Source organism: Meles meles, chromosome 18 (genome assembly GCF_922984935.1).
Source record: "Meles meles chromosome 18, mMelMel3.1 paternal haplotype, whole genome shotgun sequence".
NCBI classification, from domain to species: Eukaryota; Metazoa; Chordata; class Mammalia; order Carnivora; family Mustelidae; genus Meles; species Meles meles.
This window is the reverse complement of record NC_060083.1, coordinates 2,885,475-2,907,594: the sequence shown is the minus strand read 5'-3', so window position 1 is coordinate 2,907,594 and position 22,120 is coordinate 2,885,475. Positions and strand designations below refer to the sequence as shown.

The 22,120-nt window shown below is 44.2% G+C and overlaps 1 protein-coding gene across 14 annotated transcripts in view; it reads right to left on the bottom strand.

The window, feature by feature from the left end:
• FBXW10B (F-box and WD repeat domain containing 10B) overlaps nucleotides 1-22,120 on the bottom strand; it is a 36,103-nt gene that overhangs the window by 1,387 nt on the left and 12,596 nt on the right. For 10 of the 14 annotated variants that reach the window (XM_045986096.1, XM_045986091.1, XM_045986099.1 and 7 more), the window contains 7 exons: nucleotides 21,047-21,247; nucleotides 17,162-17,283; nucleotides 12,264-12,412; nucleotides 11,169-11,311; nucleotides 5,498-5,656; nucleotides 2,931-3,199; nucleotides 1,890-2,045 (listed from right to left, as the gene is read on the bottom strand). In XM_045986096.1, the coding sequence (XP_045842052.1) occupies nucleotides 1,890-2,045; nucleotides 2,931-3,199; nucleotides 5,498-5,656; nucleotides 11,169-11,311; nucleotides 12,264-12,412; nucleotides 17,162-17,283; nucleotides 21,047-21,247 (1,199 nt within the window). The remainder of the gene's footprint in view (nucleotides 1-1,889; nucleotides 2,046-2,930; nucleotides 3,200-5,497; nucleotides 5,657-11,168; nucleotides 11,312-12,263; nucleotides 12,413-17,161; nucleotides 17,284-21,046; nucleotides 21,248-22,120) is intronic. The other 4 variants (XM_045986088.1, XM_045986100.1, XM_045986101.1 and 1 more) reach the window with 4 other exon arrangements.

The window sequence follows — 22,120 nt, the reverse complement described above, 5'->3', positions numbered from 1 at the left end:
ATAAATCATGGGAATAAAAGGCATAGCATAAGGAATACAGTCAATGATACTGTAATAGGGATATATATGGGGACAGATGGCAGCTAGACTTGTAAACACAGTATAATGTATTAACTTGTCAAATCATTATGTTGTAAATCTGAAACTAATGTAACCTGTGTGTCAACAGTACCAAATTTCTTAAAAAAGGAATTGTGATGACTCATTGTTCATTAAGGTGTCTTTTCTCATGTAATAATATATTGTGAATCTTTCCAAGTCACCATATGCGGGTCCTCGTGATACAATTTTTAGCTATTAGATAATATTCCACAGTATGAATTTTTCCATATCGACTTAGTCATTGCCCACTGGTGGATGTTTCGTTTGTGATCAACTTTTAAAAAAATGTAAATACCATTTTTATTTATCGTATAAGCAAGCCCAAAATGATTGGATAACGCATATTTGGGCATGGTTAGAGTAGGAGCTCTCATGCATTGTTGGTGGGACCATAAATTGATGTATCATTTTTTAAGGATGACTATGATAATATCTTTCTAAACGTTTTTAATTTTTATTTGTTTTTTTTTTTAAGTAAACCCCCTCAAGGCAGGGCTTGAACTCATGACCCTGAGATCGAGACCTGAGCTGAGATCAATAGTCAGATGCTTAACCCACTGAGCCACCCAGGCGCCCAACTAATTTTTTTTTTTAATCCAAAGAAAATTTATCAGTTATGCTAGTGTCCTCCACTTTTTTATTAGTTTAAAAAATTGTAATTCTAGTATACTGAATAGACAGTTTATATTAGCTTCAGGTGTATAATAGAGTGATTCTGTACGTTCCCCAGTGCTCATCACGTACCCTTGACCTATTTTACCCACCCCCACCTGGTGTCCATCAGTTTGTTCTCTACAGTTAAGGGTCTGTCTCTTTTTTGGTCTTTTTTTCTTTGTTCCATTTGTTTCATTTCTTAAATTCCACATAGGAGTGAAATCATACAACATTTTTCTTTCTCTTTTTTCTCACTTAGCATTATATCCCTTAGATCTATCCGTGTTGTTACAAATGGAAAGTTTTCATTCCTTTTCATGACTGAGTAATATTCCTGTGTGTGTGTGTACCACCTTTTTTTCCAATTTTTTAAAAAATTTTATTTATTTATTTGAGAGAAAGCATGAGTGGGAAGGGCAGAGGAAGAGGGAGAGAGCATGGAGTCCCAACGCAGGGCTACATCTCATGACCCTGAGATCACAACATGAGCCAAAGCCAAGAGTCAGCCACTTAACCAACTGAGCCATCCAGGTGCCCCAATATCTTTTAGATTTCTAAAGGCACTTATCCTTTGGCTCAGCAATGCAACTCCTAAGACTTTACCCTACAGGCATACGGACATAGGTGCCTAAACATAGGTACATTCAAGGATTCCCACTGTTAGTACAGCCCTCCTAAAACTTAACTGTTTTAACCTCACCCTGAAGCTGGTCTCTCCAGGGAGTTTGATTCAAAGAACCACTATTATATTAAACAAAAGTATTGGAAAGGCATTTTAAATCCTGACCCAGATCTCTCTCAAAAACAACAAAGGGACACCCTATTCATGATGACCAGTCCAAGAAGTGGTAAGTCTCAGTGGCCTGACATGGGAGGCAGGCTGTGAGCCCAAAACCGGAAAGGCAGCTCTTACAAAGGTGTTCGTGCTGTGGCCTCAAGTTATTAAGGGGACAATTAAGGAAAAGCCATCCCCCTTAAGAAAAGTTAGACATTTTATCCTTTCTGAATTCTCAGTCATTGACTTGCTGGAAAACTAGATGGAACAGAGTGAGCAAGCAATAGAGAGAGGGGGGAGAGACAGAGAAAGAGAGAGAGAGAGGGAACCTTGCCCCTGATCTGCAGTAAAATATCACCGTTCGTTGTGTCTCCTGCGAGGGATTTTGCTTCCAAACTCTCTTGCCGACCATCTATGCAGCTTGCTTCCTTAGAAAGAGCACTCGCTCTCTTCTTGCCATCTCTCTGGGGTGATTTTGACTTTCTTTGACCTTGAGGTCCCTCTGATAAGACTTCTAAATGAAGATTGAGGAGGAAATCATTGTAATTACGTAATTCAACGAGGTCTAAATAATGGGGGCAAAGCTGGTAATTCGGCTGATTCTCACCCAAACTGTCACCTTGTTGATTGTTGTCGTATACACTAGGTAAGCCAGCTGGAGCCCAAGGCTACAGCCCCTCCTGCCTTCCCTCTCACCCGCTCTTTCAACTGACTGTCAAGCTTTACACATTATGTACACCTGCTGGCCTCTGTCCTCCAGAGAGACCTGATCATCTGTCCGTGTAACGTACCAGGATGTGACCTCTTGATGTTCTCTGTAGACCTGTGGATCCAGTTCCACATGCCAAATGCAGGACAGGTGAAAGGAAGGAGTCTGGATACTCTAGCCCACACCTAACTTATTCTTTGTGTCTTAAAATGGAATCTATATATCACACACACACACACACACACACACACACACACACATTTCTGCTTCATACTAATATTTTCTGGGAATGCATGTTATCAATCAGGACTCTAGAGAGAATACATTCTGCCTAGAACATTCTTCTGTGGTATAGTACTAGCTTGTCTCTGTTCTAAGGAAATCATTACGTAATGTATGTTTGGATCGGGGTGGAGAGTGTTGGTGGCTTCTGGTTTGAATGGCAAGCACAAAGGGTCAGTGTTATCTACCATACAAAGATTCTAGCATGTCTGGTAAACCCAGGCCTTGAAAATCAGGAGATCCTCTTGAGCTGGAGAACAGGATCCCAGCTTCCTTCGTAGTTAGGATTTACATCATCAAGAAATCATTGGCTAAAAGAGCCTACGGAGAAGCTAGTCCTGCCACGACCACGGCCACCACCTGCTCCATCAGGAACCACCGAGGTGGCCTGGGATTCGGCTCCCTTACCTGTAGGTGCCCTGGTGTCCTTCAGGAAAACTCGGGACCTGTATGGTTTACTTAACAGGGACTCCTGGCCCACAGTCTGTTTACTGGACATCGAGTCCCTCGGGCTGAAAACCTGAGTGCTAGACCTGGAGGCGACTTCTGTGAGGTCATTTTCTTCCCTGTCCTCGTTTTTATCTTTCTTCTTTTGTTTGGCCTGGTCCACGGAGTACTGCCACTTTATATTCTCAAACTGGAACATGAGAATATTGCTCTCAGTGTTGATCACCATCCTGGAACCGAAACAACAAGATGGCCCACAGAAGGCAAGAAGGCCACTACTGCCCAGCCTCCGAATATGCATTTCAAATACTGTCCCATCCAACCGTAAGCCCGAGGGAACAGTGCCTGAGATGTGACTGTACAAAGAGGGTGGTGGGGGCTGTTGGAGGGTCTGGAGTGGTGAATGGTCGCAGGAGGTGTGGGGGGGCGGGGAAAAGGGTCCTCTTGAAAATTAACTGTAAGCAGGGCACGTATGTTCTGATTCCTTCACTTTTCAAGTTAAAAAAATTTTTTTTAATATTTTATTTATTTATTTGACAGAGAGAGACATCACAAGTAGGCAGAGATGCAGGCAGAGAGTGGGGGGGGGGGGGGTAAGCAGGATCCCCGCTGAGCAGAGAGCCCAATGTGGGGCACTATCCCAGGACCTTGAGATCATGACCTGAGTCAAAGGCAGAGGCTTAACCCATTGAGCCACCCAGGTGTCCCTCAAGTTAAAATATTTTTAAATGAATTTCTGCTCATAGAGTGAGTACCGAGTCCCTAGCGTGCCCCAAGCAGAAAGGTTAGGGACTCTGTACATTGATGTCTTGAAATTCACTTTTTTTTTTTTTAAAGCACAGTATCTAAATGCCATATTTTATTGCTATGATGGAGATAAAGAGAACTCTAGTGGGAGGGACTCTGCTCCCTTGCTGACCCTCCCGCCCATCTCTGTCCCTCTGTCCTTCCACGGTCTCTATGTATGCTCTGCATTTAAACAAAACAGCTATGCTTTATAAAGCAGGATGATTTCCATCTTTTCTAATCCACATGTTTATGCCCTGGTAGGAAAAGAGTTCTAAACCTGGGCCCCCCAGCAGGGACTGCCAACCACCCACTGGCTTCTGTCATTCTCAAAGTTCACAGAGCTTGTTATCTACCCTACTCTCTGCCTAGATCTCCTAGAAGTATAAAGGAGCAAGGGAGATATCATGTGTGGGTTCCTTTCCATTCCAAAAGGCTGAATTTTAAGACCTTCACAGTTAGTGTAAACTCTCTTTAAGAGTGACTTGTTTGGGGCGCCTGGGTGGCTCAGTGGGTTAAAGCCTCTGCTTTCAGCTCAGGTCATGATCCCAGGGTCCTGGGACCAAGCCCCGCATTGGGCTCTCTGCTCAGCAGGAGGCCTGCTTCTCTTCCTCTCTCTCTGCCTGCCTTTCTGCCTACTTGTGATCTCTGTCAAATAAATAAATAAAATCTTTAAAAAAAAAAAAAGAGTGACTTGTTTGGGGATGCTTGGGTGGCTCAGTCCGTTAACCTGCTGCCTTTGGTGCAGGTCATGATCCCGGGGTCCTGGGATCAAGTCCCACATCGGGCTCCTTGCTCAGCAGGGAGCCTGCTTCTGTGTTGGCCTCTGTCTGCCACTCTGCCTGCTTTGTGCTCTTTCTCTCTCTGACAAATAAATAAATAAATAATAAATAAATAAATAAAATCTTTTAATTAACTAATTAAAAAGAAATTTTTGTTTTGGTTAGAAATGCTAGCATGGAATTTGGAGAATCATTCCAATGAGGATTCCCTTTCTGACTCATTTTTACTCAGGTCCAAAGGCAAATGTCTCTCTTCAGACGTCATAAAAAAGTAAAGGTCAGAGGTAAATTTTTTTTTAATGGCACTATTACTTTGAAACTGAAAAAGTGTCCCTTGATGAAGACTTCTTACCAGTCCTGCCCCTTTTAGATGGGAAATAGCCCTAGTATGGTTTCATTAAAAGGAAGGCAATGTGGTTAGGAAAGATGAACGGATATCTCAAGTGAATGCAAAAGTTAATTCTATTTGCGTATTTTCACAGTATCACACTGAACCTAGCCTATGACAAATACAATATGACATGCACAGGGTCACAGTTCTGGTTTCTATAAAACTCACCTGCTCAGCTCTGCCCCACTGGACACTGGACCCCCTGTTCCTACCATCCCACTCCCCGCTTTTACATCTCTGTGCATCAGAGGCGAGCATCAGAGATGGCTGGTCAGGGAGCAAACGGGGCTGCACATTTAGAGCAGAGTCATACCGTACTCACTGCCTGATTGGCCCAGACATCCAGAACAAATTCCGAGTGACATGAACCCTGCTTGCTAAGTTTTGTGCAACGTCCGATCCGCCCCCCCCCCCCGCATACGATTATTGACCCTTCTCCAGCCAAAATTGGAGGGTACCATGGCGCCCTCTCTCCTACTGCCAGCAAACGCAGGGCTGGCATCCCAGAGGAGAAGAAAATGATCCAAACGGAAGAGCTCACGGCCCTGACCTCCACACCTACCACCCACCTGTTGCCCTGAATAAAGAAGGACAGCACAGGGTCACCTCTGCCGTTGACTTTCATCACCTTCAGACAGTTCCCACTGAGGAAATTGTAAATGCGGATCTTGCCGTCGGCACAGGCACTGATGACCCGGAGGAAGAGAAGGGCCACGTGAAGCACCTCCCTGGAAGGAAACAGAGCAACAGGCAGTACTTGTCTTCTGGGAAACTGACTGCCTGGGTTTGTTTGCAGCTTGGGGGATTTTGTGCGCATGCCTGGGAACCATGGGTCACGACTGCTCTCTCTGTGACGTCTGCTGTCACTTCGTGATTCCGGATGTAAGCCATTAACCCTCAAGACACGCTTGTGCCCTCTCCTCCCGTTCTGCTGTTACATTTCCTGCAAACTGGTCACAGTGCCCCAGAATGGCAACAGGCAAAGGTTTATGTCGTGGCTTTTTGTTTTGTTTTGCGTTGGTCTGATAGGTAGACGATCATGATTTTTCTCTTACAGTATGGTTCCTACCTACTGACTTCTAAAAAGTCATGCAGAGAAGTACTTAATGTTGAGATTCCTTTTCAAATAGCATTATTGGGTAAAGAAAGAACAGAACAGGTGGGAAAATGATCATTTTTCTATGAAGCAAGAACCTGATATCTCAGCATTTTCTTTTGGGTCTTAAATTAGTGACTTTCAGGGGCACCTGGGTGGCTCAGTGGGTTAAGCCTCGGCCTTCGACTCAGGTCATGATCCTGGGGTCCTGGGATCGAGTCCCACATCCAGATCTCTGCTCCACAGGGAGCCCGCTTCCTCCTCTCTCTCTGCCTGCCTCTCTGCCTACTTGTGATCTCTGTCTGTCAAATAAATAAAATCTTTAAAAAAAAAAAAAAAAGACACTGCAGAGAGTGATGTCAGGGAGAATGGTGGAAGAAGGAACTCCAAAATCCCACCCTTCCCTAAAAACAATAAAAAAACTGGCAAAAACTGTCACAATCAACTTTTTCAGAACTCTGGAAAATAACCAAAGGCCTGCAGCAACCCAAGGAGCACTCAGACAAAGAAGAATGGTTTTGTGTCAATAAGAAGAATGAACTTTGTGGTATATTAAAACTTACCCAACTCCCATTCCCAACTCCCCAGCTCACTGGTAACCATGAAAATAACAGCCCACATTCCTGGTACTAGAGGAAACAGAACCAACCTCCTTCACAACGAATTATTTGACCTCTCTCGTGGCTTCCTGGAAGACCGGTTCAAAAAGCTTGTCTTTATTTTGCTTTAGTAGGAACTCACCCAATGCTAAAGCTGCTACCTGGGGAGTATTCTTTGAAGGCCTTGACAGTCAAATCTTGCAGTCACTGCTGCCTAAGGCAATAGACATCTGCTGGAGCAAGCAATACACTAACCAAAAAGATTTAACGTTAAAGCGGGGGAATGAAATATCCATAAGGGCTTTGAAAAGCTCAGACACATTCCTGGGACTCTAAGTGGCCAAACACAGAGCTGTGCACACACTGAGGAAAAGACCTGAAAAATCCATAAGCTCCCAGTCTTAGCTGACCTCGATGTTCTCCGCAAACAAAAGTGAGAGCTAAGGCAGAGTTGTAAACTGTCTAGCAGAGTGTTGAAAGTTTCCGTCAACAGGTACACAGAGCCCCTTGGCAAAAAAAAAAAAAAAAAAAAAAGGGAGATATTTTACTTCCAGGTGTTCAAATAAACCTATTCCACTCAGTCACCACCAAGGTAATAGAACAGAGACTTCAGCGCAGCCAAACAAGACAATATACAGACTCACTAAACAAACACACGCGAAAAGCCACAACAGGCAACAGTGAAAACAAACCCTGGGAATGGGGAAGAATTTGATTTCCAGAGATGTCCTATTAAAACATCCAAAATGCCAATTTTCAAACAAATATGTAAATATAAAAAGATACTGAAGAGGGGCGCCTGGGTGGTTCAGTAGGTTGAGGCCTCTGCCTTTGGCTCAGGTCATGGTCTCGGGGTCCTGGGATCGAGCCCCACATTGGGCTCTCTGCTCGGCGGGGAGCCTGCTTCCTCCTCTCTCTCTGCCTGCCTCTCTGCCTATTTGTGATCCCTGTCTATCAAATAAATAAATAAAATCTTTAAAAAAAAGATACTGAAGAGTATATATAGGGGAAAAAGTAATCAGTTGCAAAGTTCTGCAAGGAAACCCAACGGTTAGACTTTCTAGATGAAGACTTTATTCTAAACATGTTCAAATAGCAAATAAAAACAGGTCTGCAAAAGTAAAAGTATGAAAACAGTGTCTCACCAAATACAGATTACCAATAGAGAGTTCGGAATTATTAAAAAAAAAAAAAAGTTCAAATAGAAATTGGCACCTGGGTGGCTCCATCGGTTTAGCATTTGCCTTCGGCTCAGGTCATGGTCCCGGAGTCCTGGGATCGAGTCCTGCATCAGGCTCCCTGCTCAGCAAGGAGCCTGCTTCTCCCTCTCCTCCCCATTTGTGCTCTCTGTCGCTATCTCTGTCCCTCTCTCTCTCTCTCAAATAAATAAATAAAAAAGAAAGAAAGAAATTCTGAAGCTGACGGGCACCTGGGTGGCTCAGTCATTAAGTGTCTGACTTCGGCTCAGATCATGATCTCGGGGTCCTAGAATCCAGTCCTGCATCAGACTCCCTGCTCATCAGGGATCCTGCTTCTCCCTCTCCCTCCCCACTCCCCCTGTTTGTGTTCCCTCTCTTGCTGTCTCTCTCTCTGTGTCAAATAAATAATCTTTAAAAAAAAAAAAGGGAAGAAATTCTGGAGTTGAAAACTAAGTAATGGAAATGAAAATTCACTAGAGGAGCTCAACAATACATTCATGGTATGCAGAACAAGCAAAGGAAAGAGAGGTCAATTTAGATTTTTCCAGTCTGAAGAACAGAAAGAAAAAAGAATGAAGACAAATGAACAGAACCTCAGAAACCTGTGTGACATCATCAAACCACAACGCATGGATAGTAGGAATCCCAGAAAGAAAGGAGAGAAAGAGGCAGAAATATTTGAAGAAATCATGGCCAAAAGTTTTGCAAATACAATGGAAATCATTAATCTATACATCCAAGAAGCTCAACAAATTCAAATTGTGATAAACTAATGAGATCCACATGTAGACATATCGTAATCAAACTGGAAAAAGCCAAAGGCCAAGAGAGTATTGAAAGCATCAAAACAGAAGCAGTTCATCATGTAAAAAGGACCCTAAGTAGTATCAACAACTGATTTCTCACTGGAAACCATCAGAAAATATGGAGGCCAAAGGCAATGAAATGACATATTCAAAGTGCTGAAAGGAAAAAATAACTATAAACCAAGAACTCTATAGCCATCAAAACTATCCTCAAAAATGGAGGAATTAGGGGCGCCTGGGTGGCTCAGTGGGTTAAAGCCTCTGCCTTCAGCTCAGGTCATGGTCCCAGGGTCCTGGGATCGAGCCCCGCATGGGGCTCTCTGCTTGGCAGGGAGCCTGCTTCCTCCTCTCTCTCTGCCTGCCTCTCTGCCTAGTTGTGATTTCTCTCTGTCAAAGAAATAAAAATTAAAAAAAAAAAAATGGAGGAATTAAGAGGTACCTGGGTGGCTCAGGGGGTTAAGCCTCTGCCTTTGGCTCGGGTGGTGATCTCAGGGTCCTGGGATCAAGCCCCACACTGGGATCTCTGCCCAGTGGGGAGCTTGCCTCCCCCCCCCCACCGCCTGCCTCTCTGCCTACTTGTGATCCCCTCTCTCTCTCTCTGTCAAATAAATTAATAAATAATCTTTTTTTTAAATGGAGAAATTAAGATATTCCCAAATAAGCAAAAACTGGGAGTTCACACTAGCAAGAAATGCGATACAGACTCCTTCAAGCTGGAGTGAAAGGACACTACTAGTAACCGAAATCCGCATGAATAAAGAGCATCAGTAACTACCTAGATAAATATAAAAGACAGTATAAATGTGGTTTCTGTTTATAGGTCTTTTTTCTATCTCATTGAAAAGGCTACTACATAAGGCAATAATTATAGGTCTATGATGATGGATACACAGGATATAATCACCTATGTCATATTCAAAAGATGGGTGCCAGTCCCATCATCAGAACTCTCCAGAAAGGCAACCTGCAAGTCGGTCCTCATTACCGGTCAATGAGAAGTATTTATTGAGCCCTTCCATGTGCACACCACTACTACAGATGAGTAGTAGAGGAGGAACCTGACAAACAAGAACACTGGCCATGTCCTCTACATATCTGTGGACTTGCTGTAACTGTGAAGGGACAAGGGACCAATGTGAATGAGACGTTGGGGCTGTCATTCAATGTCAGTGAGAATGGTCTGAGAAGGTCTCATTATGGCAACCCAACTGCTAAGTTTGCTGGGAACAGATTATTTTCCAATACCTGAACTAAATCCTACAGAATCATGCTTGGAGGCTACAATTTTCAGGTGATATCATAAAGTTTGACTCTTGAAGTTGATAATCCAGATGATATGCTAAGAAGCTCACCGATAATCACAGAAGGTTGGATAATGCGCCAAAGAGAAGACTTGCCCAGCACCCACTCATCAATGGTGCAGTCATACACGCAATGAGTAAAAAAACACAAAAATGACCCAAATACCCTTCCACCTCCCACAAAGTCAGTGTGTGCTCAAGAGGTTCCTATGAAGGGGCGCCTGGGTGGCTCAGTGGATTAAGCTGCTGCCTTTGGCTCAGGTCATGATCTCAGGGTCCTGGGATCGAGCCCCGCATCGGGCTCTCTGCTCAGCGGGGAGCCTGCTTCCCTTCCTCTCTCTCTGCCTGCCTCTCTGCCTACTTGTGATCTCTGTCTGTCAAATAAATAAATAAATAAATCTTAAAAAAAAAAAAAAAGAGGTTCCTATGAAGATATGTGGAAATCTAGGGCCATATTTTACTAAATAACTATCCCGAATAGATCCCCTAGAAGATCCATTTACTCTTCTAATCAATTAGGATAGCATTTTGTTTCCTAGAGTTTTTTATAGTGCACTTAGGGAAAGAAGCATTATTTATGTAGTATAAGAGGGACCCAGAGCAGCCTATAAAACCCGTGCCCATGAAAGAACCATGAACTGACCACAATATCCCTTCCTTCTGAGGTCAGATGTGACCTCAGACTACTTCTCAATCGGCTCCAAGCACCACCACCACAAAATTGGGACTGGAATTATAAAATGAGATCCATTTGCTGTCCTGGAATGAAATGTAGCCAGCGGACTTGTAAGAAAGCTCCTTCTTGAAGCCTTTAAGTTACTTTTAAACCTTTGGCCCTTGGGTGATTTTAAGCTTTTGTGAACACAAGCTTCCTGGGGTAAAGACCAACAAACTCCAAGTATTTTAAGTTTCCTGGAACTGGCATTATTTGGGACAGTTCTGCCAATATTCCTAAGTTTGGTAGACAATGGATACAAACTTATCAGGTGTGTCATAAGCATAACATTTCAATTAACTTCTCAAGATCCACATTGAGTATTGTTATTTCTTAAGGGAAATAAGTGATGGTGGGAGAGGGAATGGCCAAATGAGAGGGTGGGGTGGTGGGGATGGGGAACACGTAGAGGGGACAAAAGGTCAGCAGAGATGGAAAGGACCGATCTGCCAAAAACCAAAGTCTAGCTACGAGGGAAAAGGACAGAGTACGACTTTCATCCATGAAGGCTTTCCTACACCTACTTCGGATGCTTGTAGGCCATGAGGCACCGCTCGTACTTCCCCACCATGCTCCAGGCCATGACCAGGCCATCAGTACTTCCCGAGAGAAGATGCCACGGGTCACAGCAGAGACACTTCACGGCTCCCTCGTGGCCACTGAGAGTCTGCAAGAAAAGAGGCCTCTTTTCAGCCCTCTTCAACTCAGATGGTGAGTCCTCCCAGGGCCCAAGCTGGAGGTGTCTTCCGACGGACTGCAAAGCCACACTCCACCCATCCATGACTGACGCCTGAGCCGACTTCACTTTGGTTCTAAGAAGGCCAGCGGCGTCCATGCCCCTCCCCCCAGAGCTCTCTCTCCCCCGTGAAAGAAGAATGTGGTCAGGGAGAGGCCTTGCTCCTAGTGGGTCTGTGGCTGGGGCAGGCCTCATCTTCCTGGAGTACCAGAGAAGGCCAAAATCCACCGTCCTCTGCTGCCACACGGCGTAGGGTCAGACGTTCCATCCCTAGCTCCTTGCCAAGACCAGAGGACACCTGGGACGCCCCCGCACCTGTAACTGCTCATTAGACCATGGGGACTAGACTGATGCGAAACAGTCCACCAGCCAGGCCGGCAGCTTCTCATTTTGCCCCTGTGTTCTCAGCACCAACGGATCTCACCACCACCCACTAGGGCCACGGGGGTTCAAATCCAGCAATATTTGTTTACATGTGAACATTCAATCGTTTTCAGGACAGCAGATGTTCTCTTTTTACCACAGAGTTAAGGAGGAGAACCACTGTGACTTTGTCCATTCCCTTACCCCATGCAAGAGTCAGGGTAAAATGTTCTGGAGAAGGAAAAGTCGCTTTACTTCTGCTGCCGTGAAAAGACCCTGCGTCTGTATACCATCTGGGTCAGAATGTGGCCTTCTACCACCACCTCTGTGACATGATCCCTGACCCTCCACTGAGTCAAAATGCCCCTTTTCTGGGGGGAGCTCTTCAGGACCCTCCTTTTGGTGACCATAAGTTGGTAGCTTTAGGGTGGTGTGGGGAGCCCTCTGGGGGAGACCCTAAGTTTCCTCCAATCCATCATCACCAGGGCCCCATTGCCCCGACAGCCCACCACCCTCTCACCTTTACCAACTGGGCTGAGACAACGTGCCACACTTTGACTAACCCTCGCTCACAGCTGCTCACGATGTAGGTGTCATTGATCTTGGTGGCCAAGATGGGGTCTTTGTGTTTAAATGTCTTCAGACACTTCCCTGTCTCTATATCCCACTCTGAAAGGGAGGCAGGAAGAGAAGAGGCATGAAAGCAGGTTACAGTGGAGTTCTGGACCCCCTCACCAAAGCCAAGCCCATCAAGTCAGACCCTAGAAGGCTGTCGTCTGGCCCACGACCCCTGTAGGCTCACCAACAGCTCCGTGTGTCTGCAACACAGAGCTCCCTGACCATGGGCCCCTGGGCAAGCCACCATCCATAGACCTTGGCTCCAACCCTAGAACCTAGTGTTGGGGTCCAAGTGCCAGACAGCTCCTCTCTAATAAAGCTCCTTCTTGAGCCTGCAAAATACTCGCTATTGAACGGATTTCAGGAAAATCATGGCATGTGTTCCATGGCACCATGCTTTCCAGACGCTGTTCTCCTGACTCACCCCTTCTAGCTCCAAAAGCAAAGAAAGCTGTCTATCCTTTTTACATTTTAAAGTATCTCTGAATCTGACTTTCGGATTTTACTAACTGACAGATTGCCAGAGCTGGGAGCAGCCTTAATGGTGCTTCTACATAGACAGTGATAGGGCAACTGCCTAGCACACTGTAAGGGTTGGGAAGATATGAACGTAGATGAGTAGATGGGCGAACAGAGCTTAAAGGAGAGAACTGAAAGGAGGCACCACAGATTCAGGGAGGAGACCACTGACGTCGGCCTCGTCAGCCCCAAAGTACCTGTCAGGCAACAGAATGTATAACCTAAGACAAATTCAATAACCACAACTGATCCTGACACGTAGCATACACAACGAGCCAGGCACCATTGGGAGCGTTTGACATGCATTAACTCATCTTCCCAAGACAGTTGCTATGATGATTCCCCAGGGCACAGGTGAGGAAACAGGCATAGAGAAGTTGCATAGCTCGCCAAGATGGCGCAGATGGTAAGCAGAATGAGCTGGGATTCGAACCCAGGGAGTGTGGACCCAGAAGCCATGCTCTTAACCCCATATACTAGATTCATCCTAACTAAATAAGTATGTTTTTCTTCGTGTGTTCTTTACATATACATTGGCCCTTTCATCGGATTAGAAAGGAGAATGCTGACGGGCATCTGGCTGGCTCACCAGACGGAGCATCTGCCTTCCGCTCAGGTCACGGTCTCAGGGTCTTGGGATCGAGCCCCATGTTGGGCTTGGTGCTCAGTGGGGAGCCTGCTTGTCCTGTTCTCTCTGCACTTTCCCCTGCTTGTGTTCTATCTCTGTCTCAAGTAAATGAAAAAAATCCTCAAAAAAAAAATTTTTTTTAACAAGTTGGGGGTTACATTTCAGGTCTCTAATGTCTCTTTTTCTTTCTATGGGTAACCGAGGGAGCTGGGAGGAGCCCAGGGGAAGTCACCAGGCTAGGGGATGGGGATAGGATTAGGGTAAGGACTTTTGAAATTTTTTTCATCATGTATTTTGTGAATTAATTTTGACGTTTTCAATATTGCTTTAAAATATGTATCTTGAGAAGCACCTGGGTGGCTCAGGCAGTTAAGCATCTGCCTTTGGCTCAGGTCATGCCCTGGGACTGAGCCCCACACTGGGTTCCCTGCTCAGCGGAGAGCCTGCTTCTCCATCTGCCCCTCCCCCCACTCATGCGCTCTCTCTCACTCTCTCTCTCTCTCAAATAAACAAATAAAAAAAATTTTTTAAATGTGTATCTTAAACAAGGTGGTATTGGGAGGGAGACAAACCATAAGAGACTCGTAGTCTTACAAAACAAACTGAGGGTTGCGGTGGGGGGGTAGGGAGAGGGTGTCTGGGTGATGGACATCGGGGAGGGTATGTGCTGTGGTGAGTGCTGTGAAGTGTGTAAACCTGGCGATTCACAGACCTGTACCCCTGGGGCTAATAACACATTATATGTTAATAAAAATTTTTTAAAAATAAAAATGTGTATCTTGATTGCTAGGGGTTTGGGAGGCCCTTCCCCTAGTTCTAGCTCTACCAGTGGCCCTGCAAGACTCTCTCAAGTTTGGAGGCCTTGTCTGGCCTTCCGACTCCAAACCCTCTTTCTTTCCTCCTTTCTGCTCCCCTCCTCAAAGCAGTTATGGCAAAGAGACTTTCAAGTCAAGGAGGGCAAAGAGGTAGGGAGTAAGGTTTCTTAAGAAGGCCTGAGGGTTTGCCGCTGGAAAAACACTCCATCCTTGCTTTCCAGCACCTTCTTCCTCCACCTACCCCTAGCATGATATGCTTTCCTGGGTCCCTTGCTTCTCTTCTCTTTTCACTCTTTCCTCTTGCTTTGCAGGGAACATCTCATCCACACCTGGAGCTTCCACCTTTCCTTATAACTGATAACCACCAGATCGAAGTGTCTGGAGCCCCAGACCTGTTATATGGTAACCTCCCATGTAAACTCACACTTCCGTCTGCCTCCTGCAGTCCTCCCCTGGCTGTCCTCAGGAGTCCCATGCCCGATGCATTAGCTTTCTACTGCCACCGTAACAAATAGTCACGATTGCTTGGTGGCTAAAAACAAGACAAATATATTCTCCTACAGCCATCTGGCGTGACCTCCCCCAAGGCTGACACCAAGGTGGCGGCAGAGCTGTGTTCCTTTAGGGAGATTCTGGGGCTGGAGGGACCCACTTCCTTGCCTGTTCCACCTTCTAAGGGCCACCCACGATCCTTGGCTCATGGTCCCCTCCTCCACCTTCAAAGCCAGCAACGTTGCATGTTCCTGACCATTCTTCCGAAGTCACATCTCCTTTTGATCACAGATGAGACCATTTCTGTTTTTAACGATCTGTATGATGACCCACTGGCCCACACTGATAACCCAGAATAACCTCTTCACTTTAAGGTTCTCAACTTAATCACATCTGTGAAGTCCCTTTTGCCATACGAGACAGCACGGTCACAGGCTGCAGGGATTAGGACAGGACATTTTCGGTTGACCATTATTCTGCCTACCACACTCAGCACGTCCAAAATTGAAGCCATCACCTCTTTCTCTGTTCCTCACCCGACCTTAGTCTTCCCCTTGGTCCTTATTTCCATCCACACATCCAGTGGCCTGAGTTTAAAGGTCTGGCCTCCTTGTCTACCCTTCCATCGTTCTCTTCCATATCCAGCTGGTAGCAAAGTCCCAACTGTCCCTATAGGAATCACCCTTTAGTCTGTGCTACTTCATGAAAACTCATATTCCCCTGGCTTTCTTCACGTTTGTCTGTTCTGAGATAGTCTGAAGATGCCACAGTAGCTCTCTGGACTGAGTCGTGTCTCCGCCTCTCACCTGTCTCTGCATAGTCTCCCAACTCCAAATCTTCCTTCCACACTATCACTGGTTATCTTTGTCAGACACACAGTTGACCATGTCAGCCCGCAGGTCAAAGTGCATTGATAGCCTCCTGCATTCTATAGGGTAAAGTTCAATTTCCTACCATGATGCAGAAGGCCCTTGATCATCTGGCCCCAAACAAACTAAACAGCCTTATGTCTAACACCACATATTGCAGTCCAGCCATACTGAGCTAGAGAAAATTCCCTAAATACACCATTTTCTTCAGCCTTCTGTGAATTTGCCTGTGCTGTGCCTTCTGCTTAGAATGTCCTACATTCTCCCTCTGCTTGTAGAACTACTCATCCTCAAGCACACACTCAACCCTGGGACACCTGGGTGGCTCAGTCCATTAAGTACCTGCCTTTGGCTCATTTGGGGCAAGTTGTTTTTCTCTCGAGTTTTGGATTCCTCATCTGCATCCACTGCAAAGGCTTCTTGTGAGGGTTAAATTAATAAATAATATGTGTAAAATACCCATGTCAGTTACAAAGTTAGTAATCAGTAAGTGGCAACCATTATTATTCATGTATTTATTATGCCCTCAATTATATATTTATATATCTATCTCCATTAAAAGATTATGATCCTCTTGAGGAGATAAAAAGCCATATTGAAAGGGCCATATCATATTTATTTTTTTCCTTAGCACCTAACACAGTGTCTCGCATACTGTAGGTATTCCACAGACAGTTGTTACATGAATGGATCCATAGATGTAAGGATGGTTGGATGGATGGATGGATAGATGGATGGATGGATAGGTGGGTGGATGGGTGGGTGGATGGATGGATAGGTGGATGGATGGATGGATGGATGGATGGATGGATGGATGGATAGGTGGGTGGATGGGTGGGTGGATGGATGGATAGGTGGATGGATGGATGGATGGATGGATGGATGGATGGATGGATGGATAGGTGGGTGGAAGGATGGATGGATGGATAGGTGGATGGATGGATGGATAGGTGGATGGATGGATGGATGGATGGATGGATGGATGGATGGATAGGTGGGTGGAAGGATGGATGGATGGATAGGTGGATGGATGGATGGATAGGTGGGTGGATGGATGGATGGATGGATGGATGGATAGGTGGGTGGGTGGATGGATGGATGGATAGATAGGTGGATGGATGGATGGATGGATGGAGGGAGGGAGGGATGGATGTGTGGATGGATGGAAGAATGTCTACCAGGCACCTGGGTGGCTCAGTTGGTTGGGCAACTGCCTTTGGCTTGGGTCATGATCCCTGGGGTCCTGGGATGGAGTCCCATATCAGGCTCCCCCTGCTCTTTGGGCAGCCTGCTTCTCCCTTTCCCTCTGCTTGCTACTCTTCCTGCTTGTGCTCCCTCTCTCTGTGTCAAATAAATAAATAAAATCTTAAAAAAAAAAAAAAAAGAACATCTTCCTACAGAAATGAGCAAAACAGCATTTTGACAATTCATGGGTTTGGGGGAACTTCTGAGAAAGGTTAAGGCATTTCTTTCTCACCTTTCACCTGGCAATCTCTTGCTCCAGATACGAGCCTGTTCTTATATAAATCCATGCAAGTGACTGTCCCCTGGTGGCCATTGAAGATTCGTATACAAGCCCCACTTTTCAGATCCCAGGATCTGCAGGAATCAGGCCAAAAAAAATGTTTTTGAGATTTTTTCTGAGGGCCCAAAGGGATCATACTGTATACGACTTCCCTTAGACCAACAGTCTGTTGGAAGGCGGCAAAGTTTCATGGTCAAGCTCAGAGTCGGAGGCCTGGATTTGAATCCCAGTTGCAGCAGCCATTGGGTGTAACTTTGGGAAAGTTACTTAACTTCTGTGTAGGCTTCATTTCCTCACTGGTAGATTAGAAATGATAACAATGATAGTTACACCTCATAGGGGTTTTTGCAAAGAATTAAATACACAAATGCAATGACTATCAACCAGGAGTGATTACCACCACTAGGGGACATTTGACAATGCCTGGAGACATTTTTGGTTGTCTCCAGTGGGGAGAGAGATGCTATGGGCATCTAGCATGTAGATTCCCAGGATACTGCTGAGCAACCCCCAATGCACAGGACAGCCTTCACATGAAGTACTTTACATCCCCAAACTGAGAAACCATGCATTAATTCATGTAACATTGGAACAATGATCAGCATGTTGAAAATGCTTAATACATGTTGGTTGGTATTAGGTGGAAGTTTCTAGCATTACCACCAGACTTAAAATCCATGGCACTGATTCAACAGTAGAGCTGATCTTCAAACAAGAACAACAGAATAATTGGGGGTGCCTGGGTGACTCAGAGGGTTAAACCTCTGCCTTCGGCTCAGGTCATGATCTCAGGATCCTGGGCTCCAGCCCCACATCGGGCTCTCTGCTCAGCGGGGAGCCTGCTTCCCTGTCTCTCTCTCTGCCTGCCTCTCTGCCTTCTTGTGATCTCTGCCTGTCAAATAAATAAATAAAATCTTTTAAAAAAATAATAATGGTAGTTACCTCATAGAGTTCTTATGGGACTTGGCACACAATAAACAATTAATAAATGTTTCTTTTGTTTTTCTTTGAATGTGCTACCCTTTCCCTTCTAACATTCCCAAAGGTCCTGTAGCCTTAGGTGTTTGTCTGCTATGCGCCCACGGTGCATTTAAAGATATCCCAGTGGTCTGAAGAAAAGCATGTTTTGAATTTCTGTTCTAGCAACATGGCCAACCTGTGTTCAGGTTGTTTTTCTTAAGGTAGGCAGAAAAGATATTTGACAAACACTTTTAGGAAAATAGGAATTGGAAGTTCTGGCTGGCTCAGTCAGAAGACTGTGACTCTTAATCTCAGGGTCATGAGGGTTGGGTGTAGAGATTACTTAAATAATAAATAAACTTTAAAAAATAATAATAAAATAAACTGTAAAAAAAATAAAAAGAAGGACACCTGAGTGGCTCAGTCGGTTAAGCATCTGCCTTTGGCTGAGGTCATGATCGCAAGCTCCTGGGATCAAGCCCTGCATCAGGATCCCTGCTCCTAGCGGGGAGTCTGCTTCTCCCTCTGCTGCTCCCCTTGCTTGTACTCTGTCTCTCTCCCTCTCTCAAATAAATAAAATCTTTAAAATAAAAAAAAAGAAAAGTAGGAATAGAAGGAACTTGTTGATTTCACAAACTTATAAAAAAAAGTTATAACAGCAAGAGTTATACTTTGTAAAAAAAACTATAGATGTACTCCCTTCACAAAGGATAACAAGATGTCTGCTCTTACTGCTTCCGCTTCACTGGAAGGCCAAGGTAAAGTTATAAAGAAAGAAAAAGAAAAATGTAGTATAAAAGTATCGGAAAAGAAGATAATTATTATCATTATTCCTGGCCAAAAGATCATCTACACAGAAAAACCAAATCAGCACATATCCTTTTTTTTTTTTTTTAATTTTATTTATTTATTTGACAGAGAGAGAGAAATCACAAGTAGGCAGAGAGGTAGGAAGGGGGGCGGGGATGCAGGCTCCCTGCCAAGCAGAGAACCCGATGTGGGGCTTGAGCCCAGGACTCTGAGATCATGACCTGAGCCGAAGGCAGAGGCTTAACCCACTGAGCCACCAGGCGCCCCGATGTTGTCAGTCTTAAACATGGAATAGTAAGTATTGGTAGGGGTCTACCGCTGATGATGAGAGTAGAACCTAATATAACTGTTTAAGAAAACAATTTAGTGCTCCTACCTAGAAATTTCATGACAAAGAACAATACTTAAGAAAAACTCATGCACTGTGGTTAACCAGACTTTATGATACCTTTGAAAGTTGCTGAGAGTAGATCTTGAAAGGTCTTATCACAAGAAAAAAATTTTGTAACTATGAGTCATGATGGATATAAGTAAACTTACTGTGGTAATCATTTTCTAATATACACAAATATCAAATCATTATGTCATATACCTAAAACTAATATGTTGTCAATTATATCTCAGTAAAAAAAAATTTTTTTTACTAATTTTTTACATAATCTCTACACCCAACATGGGACTCAAACTCACAACTCCAAGATCAAGAATCTCATGTTCTACCACTGAGTTACCAGGTGCCTCTGAAAAAATTTTTTTTAAAACTCATGCACATAGAGGCACCTGGGGGGGCTCAGTCATTATGCCTTCAGCTCAGGTCATGATCCGAGGGTCCTGAGATCCAGTCCTGTGTCAGGCTCCCCAAACGGCGGGAAGGCTGCTTCTCCCTCTCCCACTCCCCCTGCTTATGTTCCCTCTCTCGCTGTGTCTCTCTCTGTCAAATAAATAAATAAAATTAAAAAAAAAACTCATGCACACAGATGTCAGGGGACACATCCAAGAACACCTGTAGCAGCAGATGGTCATTCTTTGAAAGAATAAAAAAAGGAAGCAATGCAAATATCCATTGACAGAAGATGAAATGATTTATAATATATTCATCCAATAAAAGACAATGTCTCAATGAAAAGAAATTAATTACTGCTACCTACATCTTATGGATAAATCTCAAAATCATGGTTCAGTAAAAGAGTCAAGTATAAATGAATTTTTAATACAATTCCATTTATATTAAGTTTAAAAATCGGCAATAGTAGTCAATATTTTTGGAGATCTATAAATAGTTATCAAAACTATAAGAAATACAAGGGAATAATTAGTATAAAATTAAGGGTAACATTACCTCTGGTTGGGAGGGAGAAAGTAAGGAAAGACACACAGTGAGATTTGGGGAATGGTAATGACCTATTTCTTGGCCTGAGTATAGTACATAGATATTTATTATATTGTTTAAAAATATATGTATATATACATTTGAAACACCATTTTGCTTCTATATCATATATCATATCCACAGAAAAACACCTTTTCCTAAGACATCTGTAAAAGAACTATAACTTATGCCATCATCTAAGAGCACTAAAAAAGACACTTTGCAAGTGGTGCCCTGGGTGGCTCAGTGGGTTAAGCGTCTGCCTTCGGCTCAGGTCACAATCTCAGGGTCCTGGGATCAAGTACCACATCGGGCTCCTTACTCAATGGGGAGTCTGCTTCTCTCTCTCTCTCTGCTCCTCCCCCTGCTCATTCTCACTCTCGCTCTCTCTCAAATAAGTAAATAAAATCTTCAAAAATTAAAAATAACATACCTTCTGATTCAAAGCCTTCAACCAGAAAATAGATCTGATAATTGCTATAAATCAATCTCATTCAAAGCCTAAACAATATATAAATTATTGGTTTTTACCTTGCCAAATAAAGAAAAAAATGTTACGGGTTATCAATATCATTGAGGATGGTGTTACTTACGATAACTTTTCAATAAATACTAAGAGGAAAAAGCATGCAGGCTTCTTCCACAAGCTGACTTGAGGCCTTGGGTGGGATGGACCACAACTCCTTTGGACCACGCACCTGATACTCAGGTCATAACTCCCGCTCAGTAGAAAGTTCTCCTCCTCACACAAGAAGAGGGCGCGGACACTCCCAGCATGGCCTCGGAACTCAGTGGGTAACTCCTTTACTTGTAGGACATCTAGAAGCTGGATCTTCCGGTTGGATGATACTGCGACCAGATCTCCCCCAGAATAGTGAATGACTCTGTTTCGGTCCCACCTGGGTTGGCGCGGGGGGGGGGGTGGGGGTGGGGGGGACGATCCATGAAAGAAGAGTTAGTGTCCTTCCAGAACTCCCTAGTATGATGGCTGTCACGTGCAGGGGTGGTGTGATGGAAAGCAGTAGGCACAGTCCTGGTGGACCCTACCTCATACCATACCAAGTCACTTCAGGTTAAAACCTAAAGACAACAGGAAAACTATTTAAAAAAAACCTACGACTGTATGATAAATCCTCAAGAGAGGATATTCTGTTGAATATGTATCATTTCCCAAACTTGTCTGACCACAGAAATCTTTTTTATGGAAAACATCAGAGGAACACAGCTCGGAAGCCTTATGCCAACTGCATATCCCACTGTTTCCTTCTTTTTCTTCTCTCTTAACCAATATCCAATGAGTGTATATTAGGTTCAAAGTCCTGTGCTAACAGGTACCCTGGGAAATACAGACATGGATCTTACCTTCAAGGAGCCTGCAGTCTAGTAAAACAGGGTAAGTTAAGTTAATTTCCCAATGATAAGATTATTAGCAAATAGATAAAATATGAGCAAGATGACCAAATCATTTAATGTCCAAAATGAGACTTTTTCATTGTGAAAGGGGACACGATTATTAGTAACTCCAGGACCACAGAGTAAAGTGGGATTTTTTCAGCAAACATGGATGGAGTCATGTCTGAATATGAGAAGTAATTCTTGATATCTTCATCCTCATTCCCCCTGTTACATCTAGAGTTCAATGAGCCATCATCTCTTCCAAAGGGCACTTATCACCATGCCATCCATAAAAACTCAACTTTGCCTTTCTGCTATCTGCTGTGTCTTCCCCTTACTGACTGCTCAAGATGTAATTTGTAACATTCACAGTCAAA